This window comes from Thalassophryne amazonica, chromosome 1, assembly GCF_902500255.1.
Source record: "Thalassophryne amazonica chromosome 1, fThaAma1.1, whole genome shotgun sequence".
Lineage (NCBI taxonomy): Eukaryota > Metazoa > Chordata > Actinopteri > Batrachoidiformes > Batrachoididae > Thalassophryne > Thalassophryne amazonica.
In genome coordinates this window covers 3883395-3909933 of record NC_047103.1, presented here as the reverse complement: position 1 = coordinate 3909933, position 26539 = coordinate 3883395, and the positions used below count along the sequence as shown (strand labels likewise).

General features: G+C 46.2%; 1 protein-coding gene across 1 annotated transcript in view; it reads right to left on the bottom strand.

Annotated features, from left to right (window-relative positions):
• Positions 1–4619: 4619 nt before the first annotated feature.
• LOC117523467 (cytochrome b5) overlaps positions 4620–26539 on the bottom strand; it is a 42133-nt gene continuing 20213 nt past the window's right edge. Inside the window, 5 exon segments of the mRNA XM_034185052.1 lie at positions 4620–5945; positions 20423–20457; positions 20541–20570; positions 21742–21854; positions 21857–21869. Of these exon segments, the coding sequence (XP_034040943.1) occupies positions 5861–5945; positions 20423–20457; positions 20541–20570; positions 21742–21854; positions 21857–21869 (276 nt within the window). The 3' untranslated portion in view covers positions 4620–5860.

Here is a 26539-nt window from a genome sequence, read left to right as displayed (position 1 = left end):
TGGAGTAAGGGGCTTTGCAGGAAAGTCACTCTGCAAGGCCTATAGCCTCCTGGGTATCACCGGAGCACGCAAGAGAAAGGCCATCACTGCAGCATTTGAGGCTGCAGAGAGAGCTTCATGGTGGTTGTGGATCAGCAGGGACAAGCAGTGGGCGACAGCTTCTTGGACACAGGCCGGGATTTGATCACTCCCGGTCGGGTCGCCTGGGCAAGGGGGTCTGAAGTTGAAAGACCTGAAACCCCCCATGACCCCAGGTACTATCACTGATGATGTGTCCAAGATTTTGCATTATGAAGTGTATGTAACCATTATGTAATTCTGGCAAGGCCAGTGACAGCCAGGAATAGACTGGTTGACGACCATGAACAGAGTGGCGACAGCTTGGAGAGACAGCAGACAGCGCGGAAAGACGGCAAATGGCAGGAAGGGCTAGCAACCCGACCTGCATCTCCTGAGAGGAAGAACCCAATTTAGCTACGAAAAGTCCTAAAGAGACATACCCCCAGGGGAGCCCGAGAGGGGGGGAGAATGAGCACCCCAAACGGATGGATGGCTAGTAAGGGGTACGAGTGGCAGAAATTTGATGACGATGTTGATGGTATCCTGGAAGCTACCATGAGGGGAGGAGGGGAAGAGACATACCTCAAAATCTCTCATCAGCCGTTAAAATTTTCACCGAAAACCAGCTTAATTTTTCGAACCGTGTCCACTTCGATGTGTCTCACAGATTTAGAAAAAATTTAGATCAAACAAAGCGCCAGTCACTCAGCAACTTCTCAGACAAAGGAATTCCGACGAGAGGCTGGACGACTCCTCCCACAAGGAGTGCTCACAGGCGAATGACGTCACCGACAGGCGTGGAAAAACTCACGCATGCGCACAGGGGTTCAAGCATGTCTGACGTAAAAACATATGAATGAAATCCATATAGTTTTTGAAAAAAATAAAAAGGACCTATACTTTATTGACAGCCCTCATATGTAGGTGCAAAAGGGCAGATATTTTCTGGACTCGTCCCTGTGCTGAAGGACGGTTCACTTTGTTAGTTTGTTGGTTTCTGGTTTTGAGATGAGGAGCAATACGTCTCCTTTCATGTACCTGCTTTTTTCTTTTTTTTTACAAACTCAAAGGGCTTAAAATCGCCACATTGCCAGTAGAGGGCAGTATTTACTCACTTTCAATCCGTCTTCTGGCCCCATCGCTTGAATAAAATCACATGAGAACTACAGAAAAATGATTCTGATATATTTTTAAAGTGCCATGAAACAGGTTGTGGTCGCTGTTCATTACGAGGGAGATCAAAGATGTTCTAACTGCCAAAAAGGGGGAGGGGGGATTCAGATCTGGCAACTCTGATCAATTAAAGATGATCCAGAGAGGCCCAAAAATAAAGATTGAGATGGAAAAAAAGGCAACAGAGGAGGAAGTTGGAGGGAAACCTTCAGGAAAAAACATCAAGGAGGCGTGGCCAGGAAGGTAGACAATCACCGGAAGTAAGGCACCTGCTGCTGTGACCAATGGGGGAGGGGCGGGAACAAGGGACGGAAGACCTTTTTTGTGTTATCCTCTGCAATTTTATATCTTGTATGTATGTATTTTATGTACTTGTATTTTATTGCCAAATCAAATAAAAAAAAAAACCTGCCTGAGTCATGTTACACGGCCCCACTTTGCTCCCCCTCGTCCCCCAGAGGACGTCTGCACTGTGTACTCCCACAGACACACACACACACACACCATCTACTCCCCACACACACACACCCATCAGTTACCACACCAACATGCTTCACAACTGACCAAGTGTGGAGACAACTGAGGAAGGTCCAGGCTGGAAAGGCTGCTGGTCCTGATGGTGTGAAACTTGAAATACTCCAGGAATCTGACACTCATTGGGGGGTCCCTCAAGTTTTCAATACAGTCTACAGAGCATCCCTGATAGGTTCTTTTATCACGGTGAGACCTCCAAAAAGAATTGGACAGGAAACGGACTTCAAAGTTTAGATGTTGTATTGTAAAGAGTTGTTACACCGTTACAGAGTCAGTGTCTATGTGAGCTGGCTGCAGGGTGGTGAAAGTGGGGTGTGTCTGTTCGCAGTGCATTCATGGTTCTTCTTCTTTGTCTTTCGGCTGTTCCCATCAGGGGTCACCACAGCAGATCAATCGTTTCCATCTCACCCTGTCCTCTGTATCTTCCTCTGTCACACCAACCACCTGCATGTCCTCTCTCAGCACATCCATGCATCACCCCTTGAATTTCCAACTTCACACTCATCACCCTGTCAGACACTCGCTTAACCTCCAACACACTTACTCTTCCTTTAAAATGATTCAAAGTCCCCACTCTCATTTCCACCCTTCTAGTTTTCTTCTTCTCCCGCTGTTCGTGGCAACGTTTTCCTCCTCTTTTTCATCGTCTTCGCCCAGCAGTAGCCCAATTTCCACCGGCACCCTGTTGGGCAATAGCACCGGTGGCAGACGTTGTTAACCCGGGCCGCGACCGATCCGGTATGGGAATTCGATTCTGAGTCTGCATAGTTGGGTTGGTTTGTTTTACACCGGATGCCCTTCCTGACGCAACCCTCCTCATTTAGCTGGACTTGGGACCGACACTCAGAATGTACTGGCTGCACACCCCATGTGGCTGAGTTGCGGTGCATTCATGGTTGTTATGTAAAAAAATCTTATAGTGTGTGTTTATGTATGTAGTGTAGTGTCACACAATAAAAACAGTGTTCCATCATGCTGATTCTTTTTCCAAACTGACATGAATACTTTGGATCAATTAAACATATATAAAAAGATCAGATGGTTTTATCAATTCAACAGCTGTAAAAGGATCTAATAGTTTTACCAAATACAAGGACATTTTGTGCGTCAGCCATTTTCAAAGGCAGTTAGGTTAAGATCAGATAGTTACAAGGACATTTTGGATGTGCGTCAGCCATTTTGTGTTATGCATCATGGAACACTCTTACATCCCTGTGTTGTGGAAGACATCCTGTCTCATTCCTGTGTCAAAGACACTGCAGATACAGACTGGTAGCTCTGATGTTCCACATCATGAAGACCATTGAGAGACTAGTTCTAGACAACTCCCAGTTACTGTCAGGTCTGCTCTGAACCTGACCCCTCCAGTTTGCCTAACTGCCTTGATGAGGTGTGGAGGACACCATGATATACCTCCTCAACAGGGTGTATGTTCACCTGAATAATACGGCGAGCACAGTGAAGGTCACGTCCATAGATTTCTCCGGCCCATTCAACACCACAAGGCCATCTCTTCTCGGGCAGAAGGTTGACATTAGTGTATGTGGATGACCCCTTGTGTCCTGGATTGTTGACTGTCTCAGTGGAAGACCTCAGTATGTACACCTGAAGTGCCTTCACACCTCTGATTTCAACTACCAGACAGAGTCCTGCCATCTCCAGAGGTTCTCTGATGACTCTGAGGCTGTGGGATGTGTCTGTCAGGGTGAGGAGACTGTGCGCAGGACTGCGGTGGAGAACTTTGTCCTGTGGTGTGAGGACAACCACCTTCAACTGATTGAAAGGAGGAGAAAGGCGCTGGTATCCCGCTGCCTTCCGGAGAACAAATGTGGATACTGGAGGATTCCAAATACTACACATCAACAGTAAACTGTTCTAAAAACATGGAGGAAGTTCAAATCACCTGTACTTGCTGAGATCCTTAAACATCTGCAGGTCAATGCAGAGGATGTTCTCGGAGTCTGTGGTGTCCGGTGCTGCAGGCTGAGAGCAGCAGATGCTAACAGGCTCAACCAACTGGTCCTTCAGGCCTCTGGACTCACTCAAGGAGGATGATGCTGAAGACTTATGCCATCTTCAACAACCCGTCTCAGCCACGACATGACACACTGGGTTAGTCCAAGTACACTCAGCAACTCAGGTGCACCCCGGACCACCACCAGATCCTGCCTGTGGCTCTCAAACTTTACAACCCAAGACACTGAATTAGACCTTCCAAAATGTAGACCTGGGTTCAAACCTGAACCTGTCTTTGTCTTTGGAGAAGACAGGCAGCATTCTGCATCGTCTCAGTCCACCCAGCTGTAAATGGGGACTGGGTTTAACCTGTGATGGACTGGCGTCCCGTCCAGGACGAGTCATAGACTTTCAACAGCTTGATGCTACGGAATCCGGAGATAAACACCAACGGGCTTCTGGACCAATACTGGACTCACTTCTGCACTGAAATATCACCTGTGCAATAAGATGCTTCTTCTTGTCACGTTAATTATGGGACAGCTGTGACAAACGCACGTCCTCGAGACATTAAACATTCTGCTCCTGATCCGGCGTTTCTACTCCATCTATAGACACAAAGAGATGTTGATGTGAAGCTCAGAACTTCTGGGTGTCAGCGGACTGCGTCACCTCGCACGACCACGTGATTCCATTGGGTCTTACTGCAAAAGTTCCCATGTCTGCACTGCCACCTGGTGGTTCTTGTTTGCAACTACAGCAGTGGATTTCATTTTCATTTTGATTTACACAAAAACAACTTCAAACTGAATGAATCACATGAAGAAGAGATGTTATGACTTTAAAAAGAGACAAGAAATATAGTGAACATTCTGAAAAATAAAGAGATCAAAGTCAAGGTATGACAATCATTTTACTACAAAAAGCAGTAAAATTACAGTAAATAATGCCATTTAAATTCTTGTTTTCATTTCACAAGACATTTTGGCCCAAAACATCAATTTGTCAAACAAGAACTTTAAACTGGTTTTACAAAAAGGCACTTAGCTGCACAGACGCAAAAGGTCACGTATTGGTTTGAGCCGCAAAGAGCTGATTGAGGTTTAATATGCAACAAATGTTTGTGTGCATCCTTCAGAATTACACTTCATTCACTGTGTCACAAACAGAACACAAAAATTAAAAAAAAAAAAAAAAGTGCAGCGGATCTGCGTTTAACCTCATTTAGAATCAGGTGCAAAGACACAAACTAAACATTATTATTATTATAATTATTACGACTAAATCATTCTAACGTGTTGCATCATTACTGAGGAATTCCAAAAAATTTTTGTACCCAGAGAAACATAAGCAGAATCTTTACGGTCACATGAGCAGTTTGGCTGTAAATCTTCAAACAAAATTTGAAATAATTTCAGCGTGAAATGTTCTCTGCAGCGATCCACGTGAGATTAACCACCACGACCTCTGACACACTACAGCACGCTGCCAGCCAATCACAGGATGACCTGTTAGCATCCAACCTGTAGGGGGGTCTTCTGTTAGCTAGATGTGTCGTGTAAGACAAACATGTTGATTCGTTATATTGGATTGGGATGGACTCCAAACAGGTGGATAAAGTTTATGAGGCGGGAAACGGGTAACAACCAACAGACAGCAGCAAGCTAGCCTAGTCCAGCAGCGACAGTGGCTAGCCTGGGCTAATGAGCATGTAACAACACAGATCATTTTAAATTCAGATTATTAGCAAACAATTCAGTGACACAGCTAGCTAACAGAACTGCCTGTACGTTGGACACCAACAAAAACGGAACCTGAAATTTTATATTGAAACAGTTGTTGCCATGTGACTGGTTACACAGTGAAATGCTTTGTGGGTACTGTAGTTCTGTGGAATGTCGTACGCAGCATGGAGTCACTGGACCCTCCTGAGGACAGCGTCTCCATCAGATGATGTCCTCAGGTGTTCTTCAGTCTGACAGTCGGTCCATCTGATCCAGGACGGCTGTTTAGTGCTGGGAGGAGCCTCAGGGTTCAGACACAGTCATTGGCTGGTGCAGCTGTCGATTAGAAATTGGGGAATGTGGACATAGTGCACGTGGGGGACAGCAGAGAGGCGTGTCCTGCTTTGATGACATCACTCTTTGTCTGCGATGAAGATACGGTACAAGAGTGTGATGATGGCCGCCGACAGGATGGGAATGATCCAGTTCACCCACCAGCTAGAGCGGAAACAGAAGACATTTATTAGTGCTGGACTCAGCATCAGACAAACCTCCAGCCTGTCGCACTGGACACATCATGGACTTAACGTACATCAGACACAGTACAGGACCTGTTTAGGGAACCGTGTCTGCAGGAGGCAGTTCCCAAAGTGACAATGCAAGAAGAAGGAGACGCGTGAGGATAACCACCAAGACACTCAAACAACCCTGAAGACATTCTCAGCTTCTGTGGCTGCATTTGGACAAACTGCGCAGTGCAAGTTTTGCATCACCAGTTAAACAGCTTGATGATGAAGTTTTAAAGAGGACGTTCTGAAAAAATTCAACATTAAAAGTTCAACTGCAGTATGACAGAAAAGATGGAAGTCGAGATCTGATCTGAAATCCTTCTCTGCTCCACTACGAAGCTGTGAGGACAGACTCCTTTGTGAGGACAGGCTGCTCACAGTCCTGTTCAATGTCTGAACTCTCTTATTAATCCCAGTGATGTCTCCCTCCTTTTGTTCCAACGCCTCCACTTTGTAACAGTTTTTTAATCACCAAAGTGTCTGTCCTCAGACCGGCTCATTCAGGCGTTCGGTTCTTCACAGACACTGATTTTTCTCTGTGTTGCGATCTACAAATTGTTCTTTAGACATCATTCGTCCTCGTCTCCTCACAGAAGTTGTTGATTCAGTAGGAGCCACTGTTTTGTTGATGGTTAACACCAGTCTTACCGCTGACTGTGTGCCTTTAGCTTTTAAACATGCTGTGGTGAAACCTTTAATTAAAAAGAAAGATGGCGGTCCTTCCATCCTTGCTAATTTTAGGCCTATATCCCAACTCCCCTTTTTATCCAAGGTGTTGGAGAGAGCAGTCAACATCCAGCTGCAGTTGTTTTTAGCACAACATGACATTTATGAAAAGTTTGAGTCTGGCTTCAAACCCAGACATAGCACCTAAACCGCTCTACTGAGTTTTTAATGATTTGATTTTAGCTGCTGACTCAGGTAGTCCTGCCATCCTGATGCTTTTAGACTAGTCAACTGCCTTTGACACAGTGGACCATGTGATTCTGCTGCATCATCTCGGGCAGCATGTGGGCATTACAGGCTCTGTTCTCACCTGGTTCAGTTTTTACCTCAGAGCAGAGCTTTTCTCTGCAGCTGGGCCAATTTTCTTCAGATGTGGCCCCACTGACCTGTGGAGTCCCTCAAGGCTACATTCTAGGCCCTATTCTTTTCCTTTTATCTATGTTAACCTATTCAATCTTAATGAGTTCAAGACAGAGGTTATCCTGTTTGGGGGGAGAACTTCCACAGCCTGCTCTGCTTATGTCCTGGTTCCCCTGGGTTCCAACATTCACTCCTGTGTGAGGAACCTTGGGGTGATTCTTGACATCCTAAGTTTCTTCCAGCTCCATCTCCTACTCAAGTCAAAGCCATATTTCTCTAGGATTGACCTTGAGAAGGTCATCCAGGCCTTCGTCACAAGTAGACTAGATTATTGTAACTCTGTACGTTGGCTTGGATCAGACCTCTCTAAACCGCCTTCAACTTATTCAGAACGCATCTGCTCGTCTCTTTTGGGAAAGAAATAGTCTGACCACATTACGCTGGTCTTGGCTGCTCTTCACTGGCTTCCGGTCTGTTACCAGGTTGATTTTAAACTTCTTTTAATTGTTTTTAAAGCCCTCAATGGCCCCAGTGTATCTTTCAGAGCTTCTTCTTCCTTACAGCCCAACCAGAGCCTTAAGGACTTCTGACCAGCTGTTTTTGGTGGTGCCTAAAACCAGATTAAAGACGAGAGGTGACAGGGCCTTTGCAGCGGCCGCCCCCAGGCTCTGGAATAGTCTCCCCTTTAATATTAGATCATCCCTGTCCTGAGAGACTTTTAAAGCCTCTCTAAAAATCTATTTTCTCTGGTGTTTCCTAAATGAGCGATTACATGTTTCATCTTAGTATTTCTTCTGTTTTTCCTGTTGCTTAATGCTGACAAATTATATGTCTGTTTTTTCTCTCTGTTTGAGGTGCGGCTCCATCCAGAGGTGGGAGTGGTGTCTTCTTCTGCAGGTCTCCCGTCCTGGACACCAGCATGGACTGCCAAAATCTCCTGTATATTTGGCTAGTGTGTCTGTATCATGGCCCAAGCAGAAGATCACCCCTTTGAGTCTGGTCTGCTTGAGGTTTCTTCCTCAAATCCTCAGAGGGAGTTTTTTTCTTCCCACTGTCTCCTGTGTTCTTGCTCTGGGGGTTAGTAAGGTTAGACCTTACTTACGCGATGCACCTTGAGGCAGTTTTGTTGTGTTTTGATGCTATACAAGGTCTATTAGAAAAGTATCCGACCTTATTATTTTTTTCAAAAACCATATGGATTTGAATCACGTGTGATTACATCAGACAAGCTTGAATCCTCGTGCGCATGCGTGAGTTTTTCCACGCCTGTCGATTGCGTCATTCGCCTGTGAGCAGGCTTTGAGTGAGGAGTGGTCCACCCCCTCGGCGGATTTTCATTGTCAGGAAATGGAGGAATGATTTGGGCTTTTTTTCCCCATCAGAATTTTTTCAGAAACTGTTAGAGACTGGCAGCTGGAAACCATTCAAAAAATTTATCTGGCTTTCGGTGAAAATTTTACAGGCTTCACAGACAATAAGGACTGTTACTACAGCTTTAAGGACGGCTTTAAGGACGCTCGGCGCGCCGCGCTCTGTGCCGCCATTGAGAGCCACAAACCACCGTATTATTTCTAAACGGATGGCTCTGTGGAGCCGGACCGTCGTGTGCACTTTCTCTGGTTATCACAAGAGCTGGACATCAACCATTTTCCGGCAGATTTCATGCATTTATTTCCTCTAGGCTGGACTATTGTAATTCATTATTATCAGGTTGTCCTAAAAGTTCCCTAAAAAGCCTTCTGTTAATTCAAAATGCTGCAGCTAGAGTACTGACGGGGACTAGAAGGAGAGAGCATATCTCACCCATATTGGCCTCTCTTCATTGGCTTCCTGTTAATTCTAGAATAGAATTTAAAATTCTTCTTCTTACTTATAAGGTTTTGAATAATCAGGTCCCATCTTATCTTAGGGACCTCGTAGTACCATATCACCCCAATAGAGCGCTTCGCTCTCAGACTGCAGGCTTACTTGTAGTTCCTAGGGTTTGTAAGAGTAGAATGGGAGGCAGAGCCTTCAGCTTTCAGGCTCCTCTCCTGTGGAACCAGCTCCCAATTCAGATCAGGGAGACAGACACCCTCTCTACTTTTAAGATTAGGCTTAAAACTTTCCTTTTTGCTAAAGCTTATAGTTAGGGCTGGATCAGGTGACCCTGAACCATCCCTTAGTTATGCTGCTATAGACGTAGACTGCTGGGGGGTTCCCATGATGCACTGTTTCTTTCTCTTTTTGCTCTGTATGCACCACTCTGCATTTAATCATTAGTGATCGATCTCTGCTCCCCTCCACAGCATGTCTTTTTCCTGGTTCTCTCCCTCAGCCCCAACCAGTCCCAGCAGAAGACTGCCCCTCCCTGAGCCTGGTTCTGCTGGAGGTTTCTTCCTGTTAAAAGGGAGTTTTTCCTTCCCACTGTAGCCAAGTGCTTGCTCACAGGGGGTCGTTTGACCGTTGGGGTTTTACATAATTATTGTATGGCCTTGCCTTACAATATAAAGCGCCTTGGGGCAACTGTTTGTTGTGATTTGGCGCTATATAAAAAAATTGATTGATTGATTGATTGACTTTTAACAAGAGATTTTGTCATGGAAAGCCAAGCGGAGGCTTCGCGCGTCACGATGGATTCGCTACTGGAACGAGTGCTGATGTCCACGTCTTTTCACAATTCCTGTGCTAGTCAGATGACGTCCCGGATAAAACACAGCGTCCAGTTTGGAAATGAACGGCACATTCCACTGTCACAGGAGTTTTTGTCATGGAAAGAGGAGCGGAGGCTTCGCGCGTCGCGGCGGTGCCGCATGGCGCACAGCAACGCCGTGATGAAGCCTCACGGGACATGTTCTGGCATGTCCAGGCACATCCACAATTTCTCGGATAATCACTTGATGGAAAAACCACCGACAGCTGTCTGAACGCCATCTTAAAGCCGTCCTGTGAGACCAAAACGGAGGTGGTTTTGTCTCGCTCCAGTAGCGAATCCATCGTGACACACGAAGCCTCCGCTCGGCTTTCCATGAAAAAAATCTCTTGTTAAAAGTGAAATCTGCCGGAAAATGGTTGATGTCCAGCTCTTGTGATAACCAGAGAAATGGCACACGATGGTCCCGGATCCAGACAGCCATCCGTTTAGAAATGATCCGGTGGTTTGTGGCTCTCGATGGCCGCACGGAGCGCGGCGCGCCGAGTGTCCTTAAAGCCGTCCTTAAAGCTGTAGTAACAGTCCTTATTCTCTGTGAAGCCCGTAAAATTTTCACCGAAAGCCAGATAAATTTTTCTAATGGTTTCCAGCTGCCAGTCTCTAACAGTTTCTGAAAAAATTCTGATGGAAAAAAAGCCCAAACCATTCCGCCATTTCCTGACAATGAAAATCTGCCGAGGGGGCTGGGCCACTCCTCACTCAAAGCCTGCTCACAGGCAAATGACGCAACTGACAGGCGTGGAAAAACTCACGCATGCGCATGAGGGTTCAAGCTTGTCTGACGCAATCACACATGATTCAAATCCATATGGTTTTTGAAAAAAATAAGGTCGGATACTTTTCTAATAGACCTCGTATAAATGAAAATAAATTAAATTAAATTATTTCCTACTACTTTTTACTCTTTATTTTACTTGGTCTTTTATCTGTTTTATTGCCTGTTATTTTTAATTCATTTATTTACGACTGGGGGTGACTTGGTGCTCATTTTTTAATTATGTGCAACACCTTGGTCGACTGCTGTCATTTTAAACATGCTTTAAAAATAAAGGTTAAGTTGTGAGGACAGACTCTCAGACACACTCACAGACGCTCAGACACATTCACAGATACACTCACAGACGCTCAGACACACTCACAGACGCTCAGACACATTCACAGATACACTCACAGACGCTCAGACACACTCACAGACGCTCAGACACATTCACAGATACACTCACAGATGCTCAGACACACTCACAGATCAATCAATCAATTTTTTTATATAGCGCCAAATCACAACAAACAGTTGCCCCAAGGCGCTTTATATTGTAAGGCAAGGCCATACAATAATTATGTAAAACCCCAACGGTCAAAACGACCCCCTGTGAGCAAGCACTTGGCTACAGTGGGAAGGAAAAACTCCCTTTTAACAGGAAGAAACCTCCAGCAGAACCAGGCTCAGGGAGGGGCAGTCTTCTGCTGGGACTGGTTGGGGCTGAGGGAGAGAACTAGGAAAAAGACATGCTGTGGAGGGGAGCAGAGATCGATCACTAATGATTAAATGCAGAGTGGTGCATACAGAGCAAAAAGAGAAAGAAACAGTGCATCATGGGAACCCCCCAGCAGTCTACGTCTATAGCAGCATAACTAAGGGATGGTTCAGGGTCACCTGATCCAGCCCTAACTATAAGCTTTAGCAAAAAGGAAAGTTTTAAGCCTAATCTTAAAAGTAGAGAGGGTGTCTGTCTCCCTGATCTGAATTGGGAGCTGGTTCCACAGGAGAGGAGCCTGAAAGCTGAAGGCTCTGCCTCCATTCTACTCTTACAAACCCTAGGAACTACAAGTAAGCCTGCAGTCTGAGAGCGAAGCGCTCTATTGGGGTGATATGGTACTACGAGGTCCCTAAGATAAGATGGGACCTGATTATTCAAAACCTTATAAGTAAGAAGAAGAATTTTAAATTCTATTCTAGAATTAACAGGAAGCCAATGAAGAGAGGCCAATATGGGTGAGATATGCTCTCTCCTTCTAGTCCCCGTCAGTACTCTAGCTGCAGCATTTTGAATTAACTGAAGGCTTTTTAGGGAACTTTTAGGACAACCTGATAATAATGAATTACAATAGTCCAGCCTAGAGGAAATAAATGCATGAAGTAGTTTTTCAGCATCACTCTGAGACAAGACCTTTCTGATTTTAGAGATATTGCGTAAATGCAAAAAAGCAGTCCTACATATTTGTTTAATATGCGCTTTGAATGACATATCCTGATCAAAAATGACTCCAAGATTTCTCACAGTATTACTAGAGGTCAGGGTAATGCCATCCACAGTAAGGATCTGGTTAGACACCATGTTTCTAAGATTTGTGGGGCCAAGTACAATAACTTCAGTTTTATCTGAGTTTAAAAGCAGGAAATTAGAGGTCATCCATGTCTTTATGTCTGTAAGACAATCCTGCAGTTTAGCTAATTGGTGTGTGTCCTCTGGCTTCATGGATAGATAAAGCTGGGTATCATCTGCGTAACAATGAAAATTTAAGCAATACCGTCTAATAATACTGCCTAAGGGAAGCATGTATAAAGTGAATAAAATTGGTCCTAGCACAGAACCTTGTGGAACGCCATAATTAACTTTAGTCTGTGAAGAAGATTCCCCATTTACATGAACAAATTGTAATCTATTAGACAAATATGATTCAAACCACCGCAGCACAGTGCCTTTAATACCTATGGCATGCTCTAATCTCTGTAATAAAATTTTATGGTCAACAGTATCAAAAGCAGCACTGAGGTCTAACAGAACAAGCACAGAGATGAGTCCACTGTCCGAGGCCATAAGAAGATCATTTGTAACCTTCACTAATGCTGTTTCTGTACTATGATGAATTCTAAAACCTGACTGAAACTCTTCAAATAGACCATTCCTCTGCAGATGATCAGTTAGCTGTTTTACAACTACCCTTTCAAGAATTTTTGAGAGAAAAGGAAGGTTGGAGATTGGCCTATAATTAGCTAAGATAGCTGGGTCAAGTGATGGCTTTTTAAGTAATGGTTTAATTACTGCCACCTTAAAAGCCTGTGGTACATAGCCAACTAACAAAGATAGATTGATCATATTTAAGATCGAAGCATTAAATAATGGTAGGGCTTCCTTGAGCAGCCTGGTAGGAATGGGGTCTAATAAACATGTTGATGGTTTGGATGAAGTAACTAATGAAAATAACTCAGACAGAACAATCGGAGAGAAAGAGTCTAACCAAATACCGGCATCACTGAAAGCAGCCAAAGATAATGATACGTCTTTGGGATGGTTATGAGTAATTTTTTCTCTAATAGTTAAAATTTTGTTAGCAAAGAAAGTCATGAAGTCATTACTAGTTAAAGTTAATGGAATTAACTTTAACATCAGACACATTCACAGACACACTCACAGACGCTCAGACACACTCACAGTCAGACACATTCACAGACGCTCAGGCGCACTCAGACGGTCAGACGCACTCACAGACACACTCACAGACGCTCAGACGCACTCACAGACGCTCAGACGCATTCACAGACGCACTCACAGACGCTCAGACGCACTCACAGACGCTCAGACGCACTCACAGACGCTCAGACGCACTCACAGACGCTCAGACGCACTCACAGACACACTCACGGACGCTCAGACGCACTCAGTCACTCAGACACACTCACAGACGCTCAGACACAGTCACAGACGCTCAGACACACTCACAGACGCTCAGACACATTCACAGACGCTCAGACACACCTCACAGAAGCTCAGACACATTCACCCAGAACACTCACGTCGCTCACTGGACACACTCCACCAGACGCGCAGACACAGTCACAGACGCTCAGACGACAGTCACAGAAGCTCCGACAGCAGTCACAGACACACTCACAGATCCGCTACAGACACACCACAGACACACTCACAGTCGCTCACAGACACACTCACAGTCGGCATCAGACACACTCACAGACGCTCAGATGCACTCACGATGGTCCGACACATTCACAGACAACCTTCACAGTCACTCAGACACACTCACAGACGCTCAGATGCACCTCACAGATGGTCAGACACCATTCACAGACCAACTCACAGTCACTCAGACCACCACAGACGCTCAGATGCACTCACAGCATGGTCAGGACACATGTCACAGACACACTCACAGACGCTCAGATGCACTCACAGATGGTCAGACACATTCACAGACACACTCACAGTCCCTCAGACACATTCACAGACGCTCAGATGCACTCACAGATGGTCAGACACATTCACAGACACACTCACAGTCCCTCAGACACATTCACAGACGCTCAGATGCACTCACAGATGGTCAGACACATTCACAGACACACTCACAGTCACTCAGACACACTCACAGATGCTCAGATGCACTCACAGATGGTCAGACACATTCACAGACACTCACAGTCACTCAGACACACTCACAGATGCTCAGATGCACTCACAGACAGTCGCTCAGACACTCAGTCACTCAGAAACACTCACAGACGCTCAGACACACAGATACCCTCAAAGACGCTCAGACACAGTCACAGACGCTCAGACGCACTCACAGACGCACTTACAGACACTCAGACACAGTCACAGACGCTCAGACACACTCACAGATACACTCACAGTCACTCAGACACATTCACAGACACAGTCACAGATGCTCAGACGCACTCACAGACGCTCAGACGCACACAGACGCACTCACAGACACTCAGACACAGTCACAGACGCTCAGACAGTCACAGATGCTCAGACACACTCACAGTCGCTCAGACACACTCACAGATACACTCACAGTCACTCAGACACATTCACAGACACACTCAAAGACACTCAGATGCTCAGACACACAGATGCTCAGACACACTCACAGACACACACACACACTCAACGCACTCACAGGCACACACACACACACTCACAGACGCACACACACACACTCACAGACGCTCAGACACATTCACAGACACACTCACAGTCACTCAGACGCACTCACAGACGCTCAGATGCACTCACAGATGGTCAGATGCACTCACAGATGGTCAGACACATTCACAGACACACTCACAGTCACTCAGACGCACTCACAGACGCTCAGATGCACTCACAGATGGTCAGATGCACTCACAGATGGTCAGACACATTCACAGACACACTCACAGTCACTCAGACGCACTCACAGACGCTCAGATGCACTCACAGATGGTCAGATGCACTCACAGATGGTCAGACACATTCACAGACACACTCACAGTCACTCAGACGCACTCACAGACGCTCAGATGCACTCACAGATGGTCAGACACACTCACAGATGGTCAGACACATTCACAGACACACTCACAGTCACTCAGACACACTCACAGATGCTCAGACGCACTCACAGATGGTCAGACACATTCACAGACACAGATGCTCAGACGCACTCACAGACGCTCAGACACACTCACAGACGCACTCACAGACGCTCAGACACAGTCACAGACGCTCAGACGCACTCACAGACGCTCAGACGCACTCATAGACGCTCAGACACAGTCACAGACGCTCAGACACAGTCACAGACGCTCAGACACAGTCACAGACGCACTCACAGACGCTCAGACACATTCAGACATGCACAGACGCACTCACAGACGCTCAGACACATTCAGACATGCTCAGACACACTCACAGATGCTCAGACACACACACAGACACACTCACAGACACATTCAGACATACTCAGACACACTCACAGACGCACAGACACACACACAGACACACTCACAGACACATTCAGACATACTCAGACACACTCACAGACGCACAGACACATTCACAGACACACACACAGACACACAGACACATTCACAGACACTCACAGACGCACAGACACATTCACAGACACACACACAGACACACAGACACATTCACAGACACACACACACACACAGACACATTCACAGACACACACACACACACAGACACATTCACAGACACACACACACACACACTCACAGACACATTCAGACATACTCAGACACACTCACAGACGCACAGACACACTCAGACACATTCAGACATACTCAGACACACTCACAGACGCACAGACACACTCAGACACACTCACAGACACATTCAGACATACTCAGACACACTCACAGACGCACAGACACACTCACAGATGCTCAGACACATTCAGACATACTCAGACACACTCACAGACGCACAGACACACTCACAGATGCTCAGACACATTCAGACATACTCAGACACACTCACAGACGCACAGACACATTCAGACATACTCAGACACACTCACAGACGCACAGACACACTCACAGACGCTCAGACACATTCAGACATACTCAGACACACTCACAGACGCTCAGACACATTCAGACATACTCAGACACACTCACAGACGCTCAGACACACTCACAGACGCTCTCACACACTCACAGACGCTCTCACACACTCACAGACGCTCTCACACACTCACAGACGCTCTCACAGATGCTCAGATGCACTCACAGATGGTCAGACACATTCACAGACACTCACAGTCACTCAGACACACTCACAGATGCTCAGATGCACTCACAGATGGTCAGACACATTCACAGACACTCACAGTCGCTCAGACACACTCACAGTCACTCAGAAACACTCACAGACGCTCAGACACACTCATTGACGCACTCACAGATGCTCAGACACATTCACATACACTATCAGACGCTCAGACACTCACAGACGCTCAGACGCACTCACACACACAGACGCTCAGACACCCTCACACACAGACATACACACACACACTCATTGATGCACTCACAGTCAGATACACTCACACACACTCAGACACTCAGACACATTCAGAGACAATCAGACACAGTCAGACACACTCTCAGACGCTCAGACAGTCACAGACGCTCAGACAGTCACGGACGCTCAGACAGTCACGGACGCTCAGACACACTCACAGATGCTCAGACACATTCAGAGACAATCAGACACACTCACAGACGCTCAGACACATTCACACATCACAGACACTCACACAACTCATGACGCACTCACACACATTCACAGACACTCAACACACTCATTGACGCACTCACACACATCACAGACACTCACACCCGTCATTGACGCACTCACACACACTCACACGCACTCAGACACACTCACAGACGCTCACACACACTCATAGACGCACTCACAGACACATTCAGACACACTCATTGACGCACTCACAGACACATTCAGACACACTCATTGACGCACTCACAGACACATTCAGACACACTCATTGACGCACTCACAGACAGTCAGATACACTCACACACACTCAGATGCTCAGACACATTCAGAGACAATCAGACACACTCTCACACACTCAGATGCTCAGACACATTCAGAGACAATCAGACACACTCTCACACACTCAGATGCTCAGACACTCTCAGACACATTCAGACACAGTCACAGACGCTCAGACACATTCAGAGACAATCAGACACAGTCAGACACACTCTCAGACACATTCAGACACAGTCACAGACGCTCAGACACATTCAGAGACAATCAGACACAGTCACAGACGCTCAGACACAGTCACAGACGCTCAGACACATTCATTGACGCACTCACAGACACACTCACAGACGCTCAGACACATTCACAAACACTCAGACACATTCACAAACACTCAGACACACTCACAGACGCTCAGACGCACTCACAGACACACTCACAGACGCTCAGACACATTCACAAACACTCAGACACACTCACAGACGCTCAGACGCACTCACAGACACACTCACAGACGCTCAGACGCACTCACAGACGCTCAGACGCACTCACAGACGCTCAGACACATTCACAGACACTCACACACACTCATTGACGCACTCACACACACTCACAGATGCTCAGACACATTCACAGACGCTCACACACACTCAATGACGCACTTCACACACTCACAGACGCTCAGACACATTGACAAACACTCAGACACACTCACAGACGCTCAGACGCACTCACAGACGCTCACACATTCACATACACTATCAGATGCTCAGACACACTCACAGACGCTCAGACGCACTCACACACACAGACGCTCAGCCACCCTCACACACAGACACATTCAGACACACTCATTGACGCACTCACAGACAGTCAGATACACTCACACACACTCAGACGCTCAGACACATTCAGAGACAATCAGACACAGTCACAGAAACTCAGACACATTCAGAGACAATCAGGCACACTCACAGACGCTCAGACACATTCAGAGACAATCAGACACACTCAGTCAGACACACTCACAGACGCTCAGATGCACTCACAGATGCTCAGACACATTCACACACACTCACAGACGCTCACACACACTCACAGACGCTCAGACACACACAGACGCTCAGACGCACTCACAGACGCTCAGACACATTCACACACACTCACAGACGCTCAGACGCACTCACAGACGCTCAGACACATTCACAGACACACTCACAGACGCACTCACAGACGCTCAGACACACTCACACACTCACAGACGCACTCACAGACACACTCACAGATGCTCAGACACACACAGATGCTCAGACACACTCACAGACGCTCAGACACATTCACACACACTCACAGATGCTCAGACACATTCACACACACTCACAGATGCTCAGACACATTCACACACTCACAGATGCTCAGACACATTCACAGACACACTCACACACACTCATTGATACACTCACAGACACATTCAGACATACTCACACACACTCACAGATGCTCAGACACACTCATTGACGCACTCACAGATGCTCAGACACATTCACAGACACACTCACAAACACTCAGACACATTCACAGACACACTCAAAAAGCTCAGACACTCACAGACACTCACACACTCAATGACGCACTCACAGACATACTCACAGACACACTCAATGATGCACTCACAGACACACTCACACACTCAATGACGCATTCACAGACACTCACACACTCAATGACGCACTCACAGACACATTCAGACATACTCACAGACACATTCACAGACACTCACACATTCACGACACTACACACTCAATGACGCACTCACAGACATTCACAGACACTCAATGACGCACTCACAGACACATTCACAGACACACACACTCATTGACGCACTCACAGATGCTCAGACATACTCACAGACACACACACTCATTGACGCACTCACAGACACATTCACAGACACACACACTCAGTGACGCACTCACAGACACATTCAGACATACTCACAGACACACTCACACAATGACGCACTCACAGACACATTCAGACATACTCACAGACACACTCACACACTCAATGACGCACTCACAGACACATTCAGACATACTCACAGACACACTCACACAATGACGCACTCACAGACACATTCAGACATACTCACAGACACACTCACACACTCAATGACGCACTCACAGACACATTCAGACATACTCACAGACACACTCACACACTCAATGACGCACTCACAGACACATTCAGACATACTCACAGACACACTCACACACTCAATGACGCACTCACAGACACATTCAGACATACTCACAGACCACTCACACACTCAATGACGCACTTCACAGACACATTCAGAATACTCACAGACACACTCACACACTCAATGACGCACTCCACAAGACACATTCAGACATACTCAAGACACCACTCACACACTCACAGACGCACTCACAGACACATTCAGACATACTCACAGACAACCATCACACACTCAATGACGCACTCACAGACACATTCAGGACATACTCACAGACACATCGACACACTCCAATGACGCACTCACAGACACATTCAGACATACTCACAGACACATTCAGACACACTCACAGGCATGATCAGACACACAGACGCTCAGACACACTCACAGACGCACTCACAGTACGCTCAGATCAGACTTTGAAAGAAAAGTCTAAATATGTTTGTAAAATGTCGTTACAGTTTAAACTCAAACACACTGCAGACTGACACACCACTCCCTCTTCCCCTCCTCCTTCTTGTCCTCCCAGAATGCACACAGAGGAACTGACGTGGAGACTCACTGTGAGCACAAAAAAAACAAAACACTGAGACGTTCTTCTCAAACCCAATTTTGAACGTTTTCAACGAGGCGCGTGTGTCTCCTGGAGATGCGGTGAAAATTATGTCTTGCGTCCAGACTCTATTGTTGTCAGAGTGAACGCTTCCTTTTGGAACCCAACTGAAATCCGTGGTTGCGAGGGAGAACTTCAGTCCCTGGTCCCGAGTGTCCTGTGGAGCCGGACTTCACGGCACAGGGAACTTTCTCAGACCGTCACCCGACTTGTGCTTTCACGGTTATCTGGATCTGCGTTCCTGATGTCGGCACAAACTGGACTCTCCAGGTTCACATGGAGGGACGACAACATTTGAACTAAATCACTTTAACTAGCACAGAGTTAAATGTTTAACAAAGATAAACCCTGGATGACTGATTGAAATGACTAATTAACCACTTCAACGATAAACCGGGAACGTTGGGACCTGCAGGTTTCTGTGTACCTGTTGTCGTCTTTCACAGGAGTGACGTTCGATTCCTGAAAGACACAAATCACACAGAGTTAAGGACACACCGACAAGATGTACACCAGCTGTGACATCATCAACCCGCTTCACTTACCGCCGGTTTGGCGAGCTTGTCTCTGTCATCCTGGACACACACAAAATCAGACACAGAGTCAAAGGACGTGCGTTTAAACCACTTAATTATTCATCTGACATCATCAGCTGTGCCTGCATGCTGATTGGTGGAGACTTAAAAAAAAAAAAAAACATTCCTGTTGAACTTTTTCCTGCCATTTAATTTGCAGCTGATAGGTGATGATCAGTAAAAATAACAAAGGATCATAATGAGGAGCAGTGGCTTATGTCAGCCCAATCAACTGAATCAACACTTTGTGAAAATCCACGTACGTAGGTCATGAGGAAGTACTGTGTATCAGCGACGCTTCTTTCTACAATGATTTCCGTAAAGTGTTTAAATTAAAGCAAAGCCAAAATATCACCGGACCAAGTCCTCAAGAAAGCTGTGATTACTTATGATTACTTACCGGATAAAACCAGAGCACCAAAACAGCATCAAACACTGAACACTGACAACACCACAGAAGGGCACTGGACCAAAACTGAGCAACCCAGAGCAAATCACAGCGAGCATGAATACAGGTCCAAACTCACACTTAAACAGCACAGGATTACTGGCACCAAACCCGGGTTCAAACACTGTGGGATATTGGCCCAAATCCGGGTTCAAACACTGTGGGAATTGGCCCAAACACTGTGGGATATTGGCCCAGATCCGGGTGCAAAACACTGTGGGATACTGGCCCAGATCCGGGTTCAAACACTGTGGGATATTGGCCCAGATCCGGGTTCAACACTGTGGGATATTGGCCCAGATCCGGGTTCAAACACTGTGGGATATTGGCCCAAATCCGGGTTCAAACACTGTGGGATATTGGCCCAAATCCGGGGTCAAACACTGTGGGATACTTGCCCAAAACTCGGATTAAAACACCTTGTTAAATTCAAAACAGTCATAAAGTCTTTAAATGTTCTCATTATTACTGTGAAAGAAGTGTCTTGTGAAACTGGATCAAAACATCGAAATCTCTATTTCAGCATGTTGAAAAAAAAAAGATAAAATTATTTTTGCCAGAAAAGACTAAATTACGGACCAAAAATCTAACAGGTACTAGCTACATGAGGGGGAGGAGCTCCAATTATGTCACAAACTGAGGATTAAACATGCTGATTGGCTCCACATAACAAGCCACGCCTCTTTGAGAATGGGAAAACAGTGAATTGGGAAGCAGACTGACCGGGTGCAGCTGGCCGATCGCCATGCCGCTCGCCATCTCTCTGGCGTCGGTGGAGTGGCCGACGTCCTCGAAGCTCTCGGTGGCGTCTCCTCCCGCCTGCTCCCTCAGCACCCCTCTCCTCCAGGATGCTGAAAAACATTCTGAGCGTCAGCGCCTCATTCTGCCGCGTGCCTGGAGGTCCCGCCCACATATGGGTATGTCCACGCGTCAAATACGTGTGCTGTGTCCATTGTTCTTTTTCTATTCTGTTTCTTTGATAGAGGTTTCTCTATATTGTAATATATTATCAAATATTAATGTCTTTGTCTTTACTTTGCTGATTGTTAATGCCGTACGTTGATGAACTGCCTTTCATCTTGTTTTGATTCTGTTCTGTTTCCATATATACATATATAGCATGTGTAAGAGTTCATGCACCATTATTCGTCTAAATAATCACTCACTGTAAAACAGTAATATAAACTGAACTGTTGAAGTACTCATTACAACTGCTCCATGAGGAAAAGTAACATTTGTTCTATCTGCTTAATGAATGTGCAGACTGTTTTGCTAAAGCTAGGTTTTTGCTGAATGTAACCGTGCTCAGTCGCGATTCATGCAACTGGGCCGGTTCAGTAAACCCTCGACATCTGCGTTGTGTGATTTTATTGAAGATCGGGAGGCTCACTTCAGATCGTGGTTTATTCTGAACAAAATGGAAAATAATCAGACATCACAGCTCGGTGTCTCATTCCGACAGCACCCTTGAGCGTCTCTCTCATACACTGATAATATAAGTAATGAGTGTATATAAAAATAAAACAAAAGCATATTTGTACCTGAACAAAATGGAAAAATAATCAGGACATCACAGCTCGGTGTCTCATCCGACAGCACACTACACACAAGTTGGTGTGGGGGATAAACAGGTAGTTAATATTGTTACAAAGATGTACACACCTGTAAATGATATGAGCACCGCTAATACATATTTCAGCTCAGTTACAGCTTCATATCATACCAATTGTGAATAAAACAAAAGAAATGCCCAACGGTGTTGCGCTCTGCAACTCACCTTGAGCGTCTCTCTCATACACTGATAAGGCGGTACCTCTGCCTACCAGGTTTATATAGTCCACAGAGAGAGAGGGCGCTCTTGAGCCATGGAATTAATGAAAACCACACAACAAGCAAGTGGAATGAAACCCCACAGTCTCTGTTACATTCCCCCCTACTAAATTACCACTTTGCTACCCGAAAGAAGAGAGAACGAAGAAAAAAAACTGAGTTTCAACCAGTATTCAAACATCAGGTACAGTAAACCACCATGTACATAAGAAAGAGGGGGAAGAAAAAAAAAAGAGAGAAAAAAAAAGTATTCATTCGACCCCCCCCCCCCCAAAAAAAAACCACCTTCCGTTCTTTACGCTGAGGTAACAACCTGAAACTACAGTCACAAACCCAGAAATAAACATCTGCTCAGGGCCAGTATGAAATGAGATCGGCCAGACCTCACTAACACACACGGGGATCGAAAATATGCCTGTTACATACTTTACAATAATATGACTGAATTCATTCAACCAACAGAGCGTGAAGCAGAAGAGATCTTAAGACTTCTCACTTTATTGACAACCCTCCAAGAAAGAAAGAACAAAACCACCCCTTGAAAGAGAAAAAGAGAGAAGAAAAAAAAAAATTTTTAGGCCCACTGCTCAATATGTGAAGAGACCCCTTTTTATTAAACTAACCCTATTCGTTGATGCATTGTTTCGATAAGCCTGGAAACAGGTCTCAATAGCCTCCCTGCTCTCGTTCTAACATGACCATCACCAACCATGTCTCCAACAGACACAATGGGACTCTCATCAACTCTACACAAGTGGTTATCACGTCGGTCATCAGTCGCAGTGTTGCCTTTCCCAACGACAACAATAACACTTGGCCTTACAGGCACCTCAACAGGGGACGTCTGTACAGATGTGAGAGGCAGGTTAGTCTCCGGTTCATCGTGAGTCTCTAGTTTGTCAAGAGTCTCCGGTTCAGTCAAGGACACCGAAAATGTGGAGGTTAGTTTGGAGTGAAGATCAACATCAGCTTCCTCCAAATCCACCCCACCCGAAACCCTGGAAGATAAGACTTCAGACACCCAAACTTTTGTTCTGTACTCCGCCGATTCCTCAGACTCGTCTGAAATTGCCACTCGCTTTTCAGGTAGTTCTTCAGCGCTAGGCACTGATGATACATCAAACTCACTTTGGTCAGAAACTTCAGCTAAAGGGAGAAAATTAACTGGCATTATCAGGTTTCGGTGGACAATTTTCTCCTGGCCTGTGATGTGATGTTGGATCTTGAAAGTGTGGCTTTCTGTGTTTTTTCCTATCACAACATATACTGCACTCTCCCAATGGTCTGCAAGTTTCTTTTTGCCTCGCTGCCCCTTGTTGGCGAGTAACACGCGGTCCCCAACCTCGACACTGGCCCCTCGCACGTTTTTATTGTAGAGCTCAGTATGGCGGCGCAGCTGCTTTGAAGCGGTGATTTGGGCTATTTCCATGGCCTCTTTTAGGTCTTTCTTCAAGGTCTGCACATAGCGGTCATAGTCCGCAACTTCTTTGTTGTCCAGAACTGAACTGAAGATAGTGTCAACCGGAAGCCTCGGCACTCTGCCAAACATGAGCAAGAAAGGTGCAAAGCCAGTTGTCTCATGGATCGTGCAGTTGTATGCAAACGTGAGAGACTTAAGTGCATCTGGCCACCTTTGCTTGGCTCTTGGAGGAAGTGCTCGAATTATGTTGCCCAAGGTTCGATTCATCCTCTCACAGGACCCGTTGCCCATAGGATGGTACGGAGTCGTGTGAGACTTCTGAACCCCGCAACACTGAGCAACTCAGCGATCAAAGCGCTCTCAAAGTTAGCCCCCTGATCAGAATGCAGGCGCTTTGGGAACCCATAGATGCAAAAATAGTTATGCCATAACTGATGTGCAACTGCTTTTGCCGATTGATTAGGGCACAAAAACGCATGAGCCATTTTAGTGAAATGATCTGTGACAACAAGTACATCCAATGACTTGTTAGCATGATCCTCAGCTGTCCAGAAATCAATGCACACCAGCTCTAGGGGCTCTGATGTTCTAATGTTCTTCAGGGGTGCCCGAGCTTCTGGTTCTGGTGATTTACTGACTAGACACCGTCTGCAGTTCCTGACATAATCAGTTACGTCTTTATGCAGACCAAGCCAAAAGAACCTCTGCCGTGCAAGGTACAATGTCCGCTGCTGCCCTTGGTGGCCAGCCTTGTCATGTACACCCTGCAAAACCTTTGGTCGCAAGGAAGATGGGACGACGTACATATAGGTCTTTTGTTTTGTGATCGTATTCCTTGCCACACGATACAAAATACCGTTCCTTAAGGTAAGCCTGTCCCAACACTTCAAAACCTGACAACTCCAGTAGCTTCCTTGCTGCGCTCCCTCCTGGATGGTCTACGACCCCTCTCCAAATAGAACAACACTCTGCTCAGGACACTGTCATTTCGCTGTCTCTCTGCTAGAATCTCGAGAGGGATCACCTCGAAATCAACATGCTGTGGAGTCAGCACAGTCTGAGAGAACTGAGGCAACAAGTAAGCCTGTGGGCACACTTTCCAGTCAGACTGGTGGTGAGCCTGAAAAATGGCCCCCACCTCCCCGATGACAAAGATCCAGACTGAGCAACCAATGCTGACTGTGAAGTGAGTGGTTGGCATCCAGCTGTGAATCTGTCAGATGGCTGCACAGACTGACGAAAAGCATCCTGTACAGACAGCCGTTGCTTCAGCCAGCAAGTCATCATAAGGCACCCTTATCAGCCGATAAGATGCGCACAGGGTCACAAAAGGCTCTCTGCTCAAGGCATCTGCGACTGTATTCTTAGGGCCTGCTATGTACTTTATGTCAAATCGGAAAGGTGCCAGCTTAGCCACCCATCGTTGCTCACATGCATCCATCCTGGCTTTGGACAGTATGTAAGTCAGAGGGTTATTATCTGTCCAAACTGTGAACTGCTGACCCCTTAACCAATGGTGAAATTTGTGACACACTGCCCATTTCAGCGCAAAAAATTCCAACCTATGGGCTGGATACTTGGACTGTGCCTACGTGAGCGACTTACTTGCAAAGGCAACTGGCCTCGCGGTTGAACTTCCCTCTACAGTCTGTGACAAAACAGCGCCAAGACCATTGCAAGAAGCATCCACAGAAAGCAAGAATGGTCTACTGAAATCAGGGTGGGCCAAGGGGACCTGCTCCAGCAATGCCTGTTTCAGTTTGTCAAAAGCTTGGCTGCACTCATGAGTCCAGTCAGCTTCAGTCAGCTTCCTTTGCAACTGCTTGCGCTTATGCCCAGCTCCACGAGGGCTCCGAGCACCCGTTGTAAGTCCAAATAACAGCTTTGCAATGGACGAGCAACCCTCGATGAACTGCTGGTAGAACACTACCATGCCAAGAAAGGACCGAATCTTTCTCTGAGATGGAATGTTGGTACCCTGCTCCATGAGGTCCGATTCTGTCAGTGACGTAATGACGGCCACTTTGTCAGGATCAGATCTTATACCATCGGCAATGATGATATGCCCCAAAAATCTTACAGATCTCTGCAAGAAGTGGCATTTCTTTGGAGCCAGCTTGAGATTGTGAGCCTTGAGGCGCCCAAAGACCATCTCTAAACGCTCCAATGCCAGCTCCTCTGTGGGGGCAAACACCAACACGTCATCCAGGTAGCATAGCACGCTGAGAAAGTTCTGGTCACCGAAAATTCTCAGCATCATTCTCATGAAGG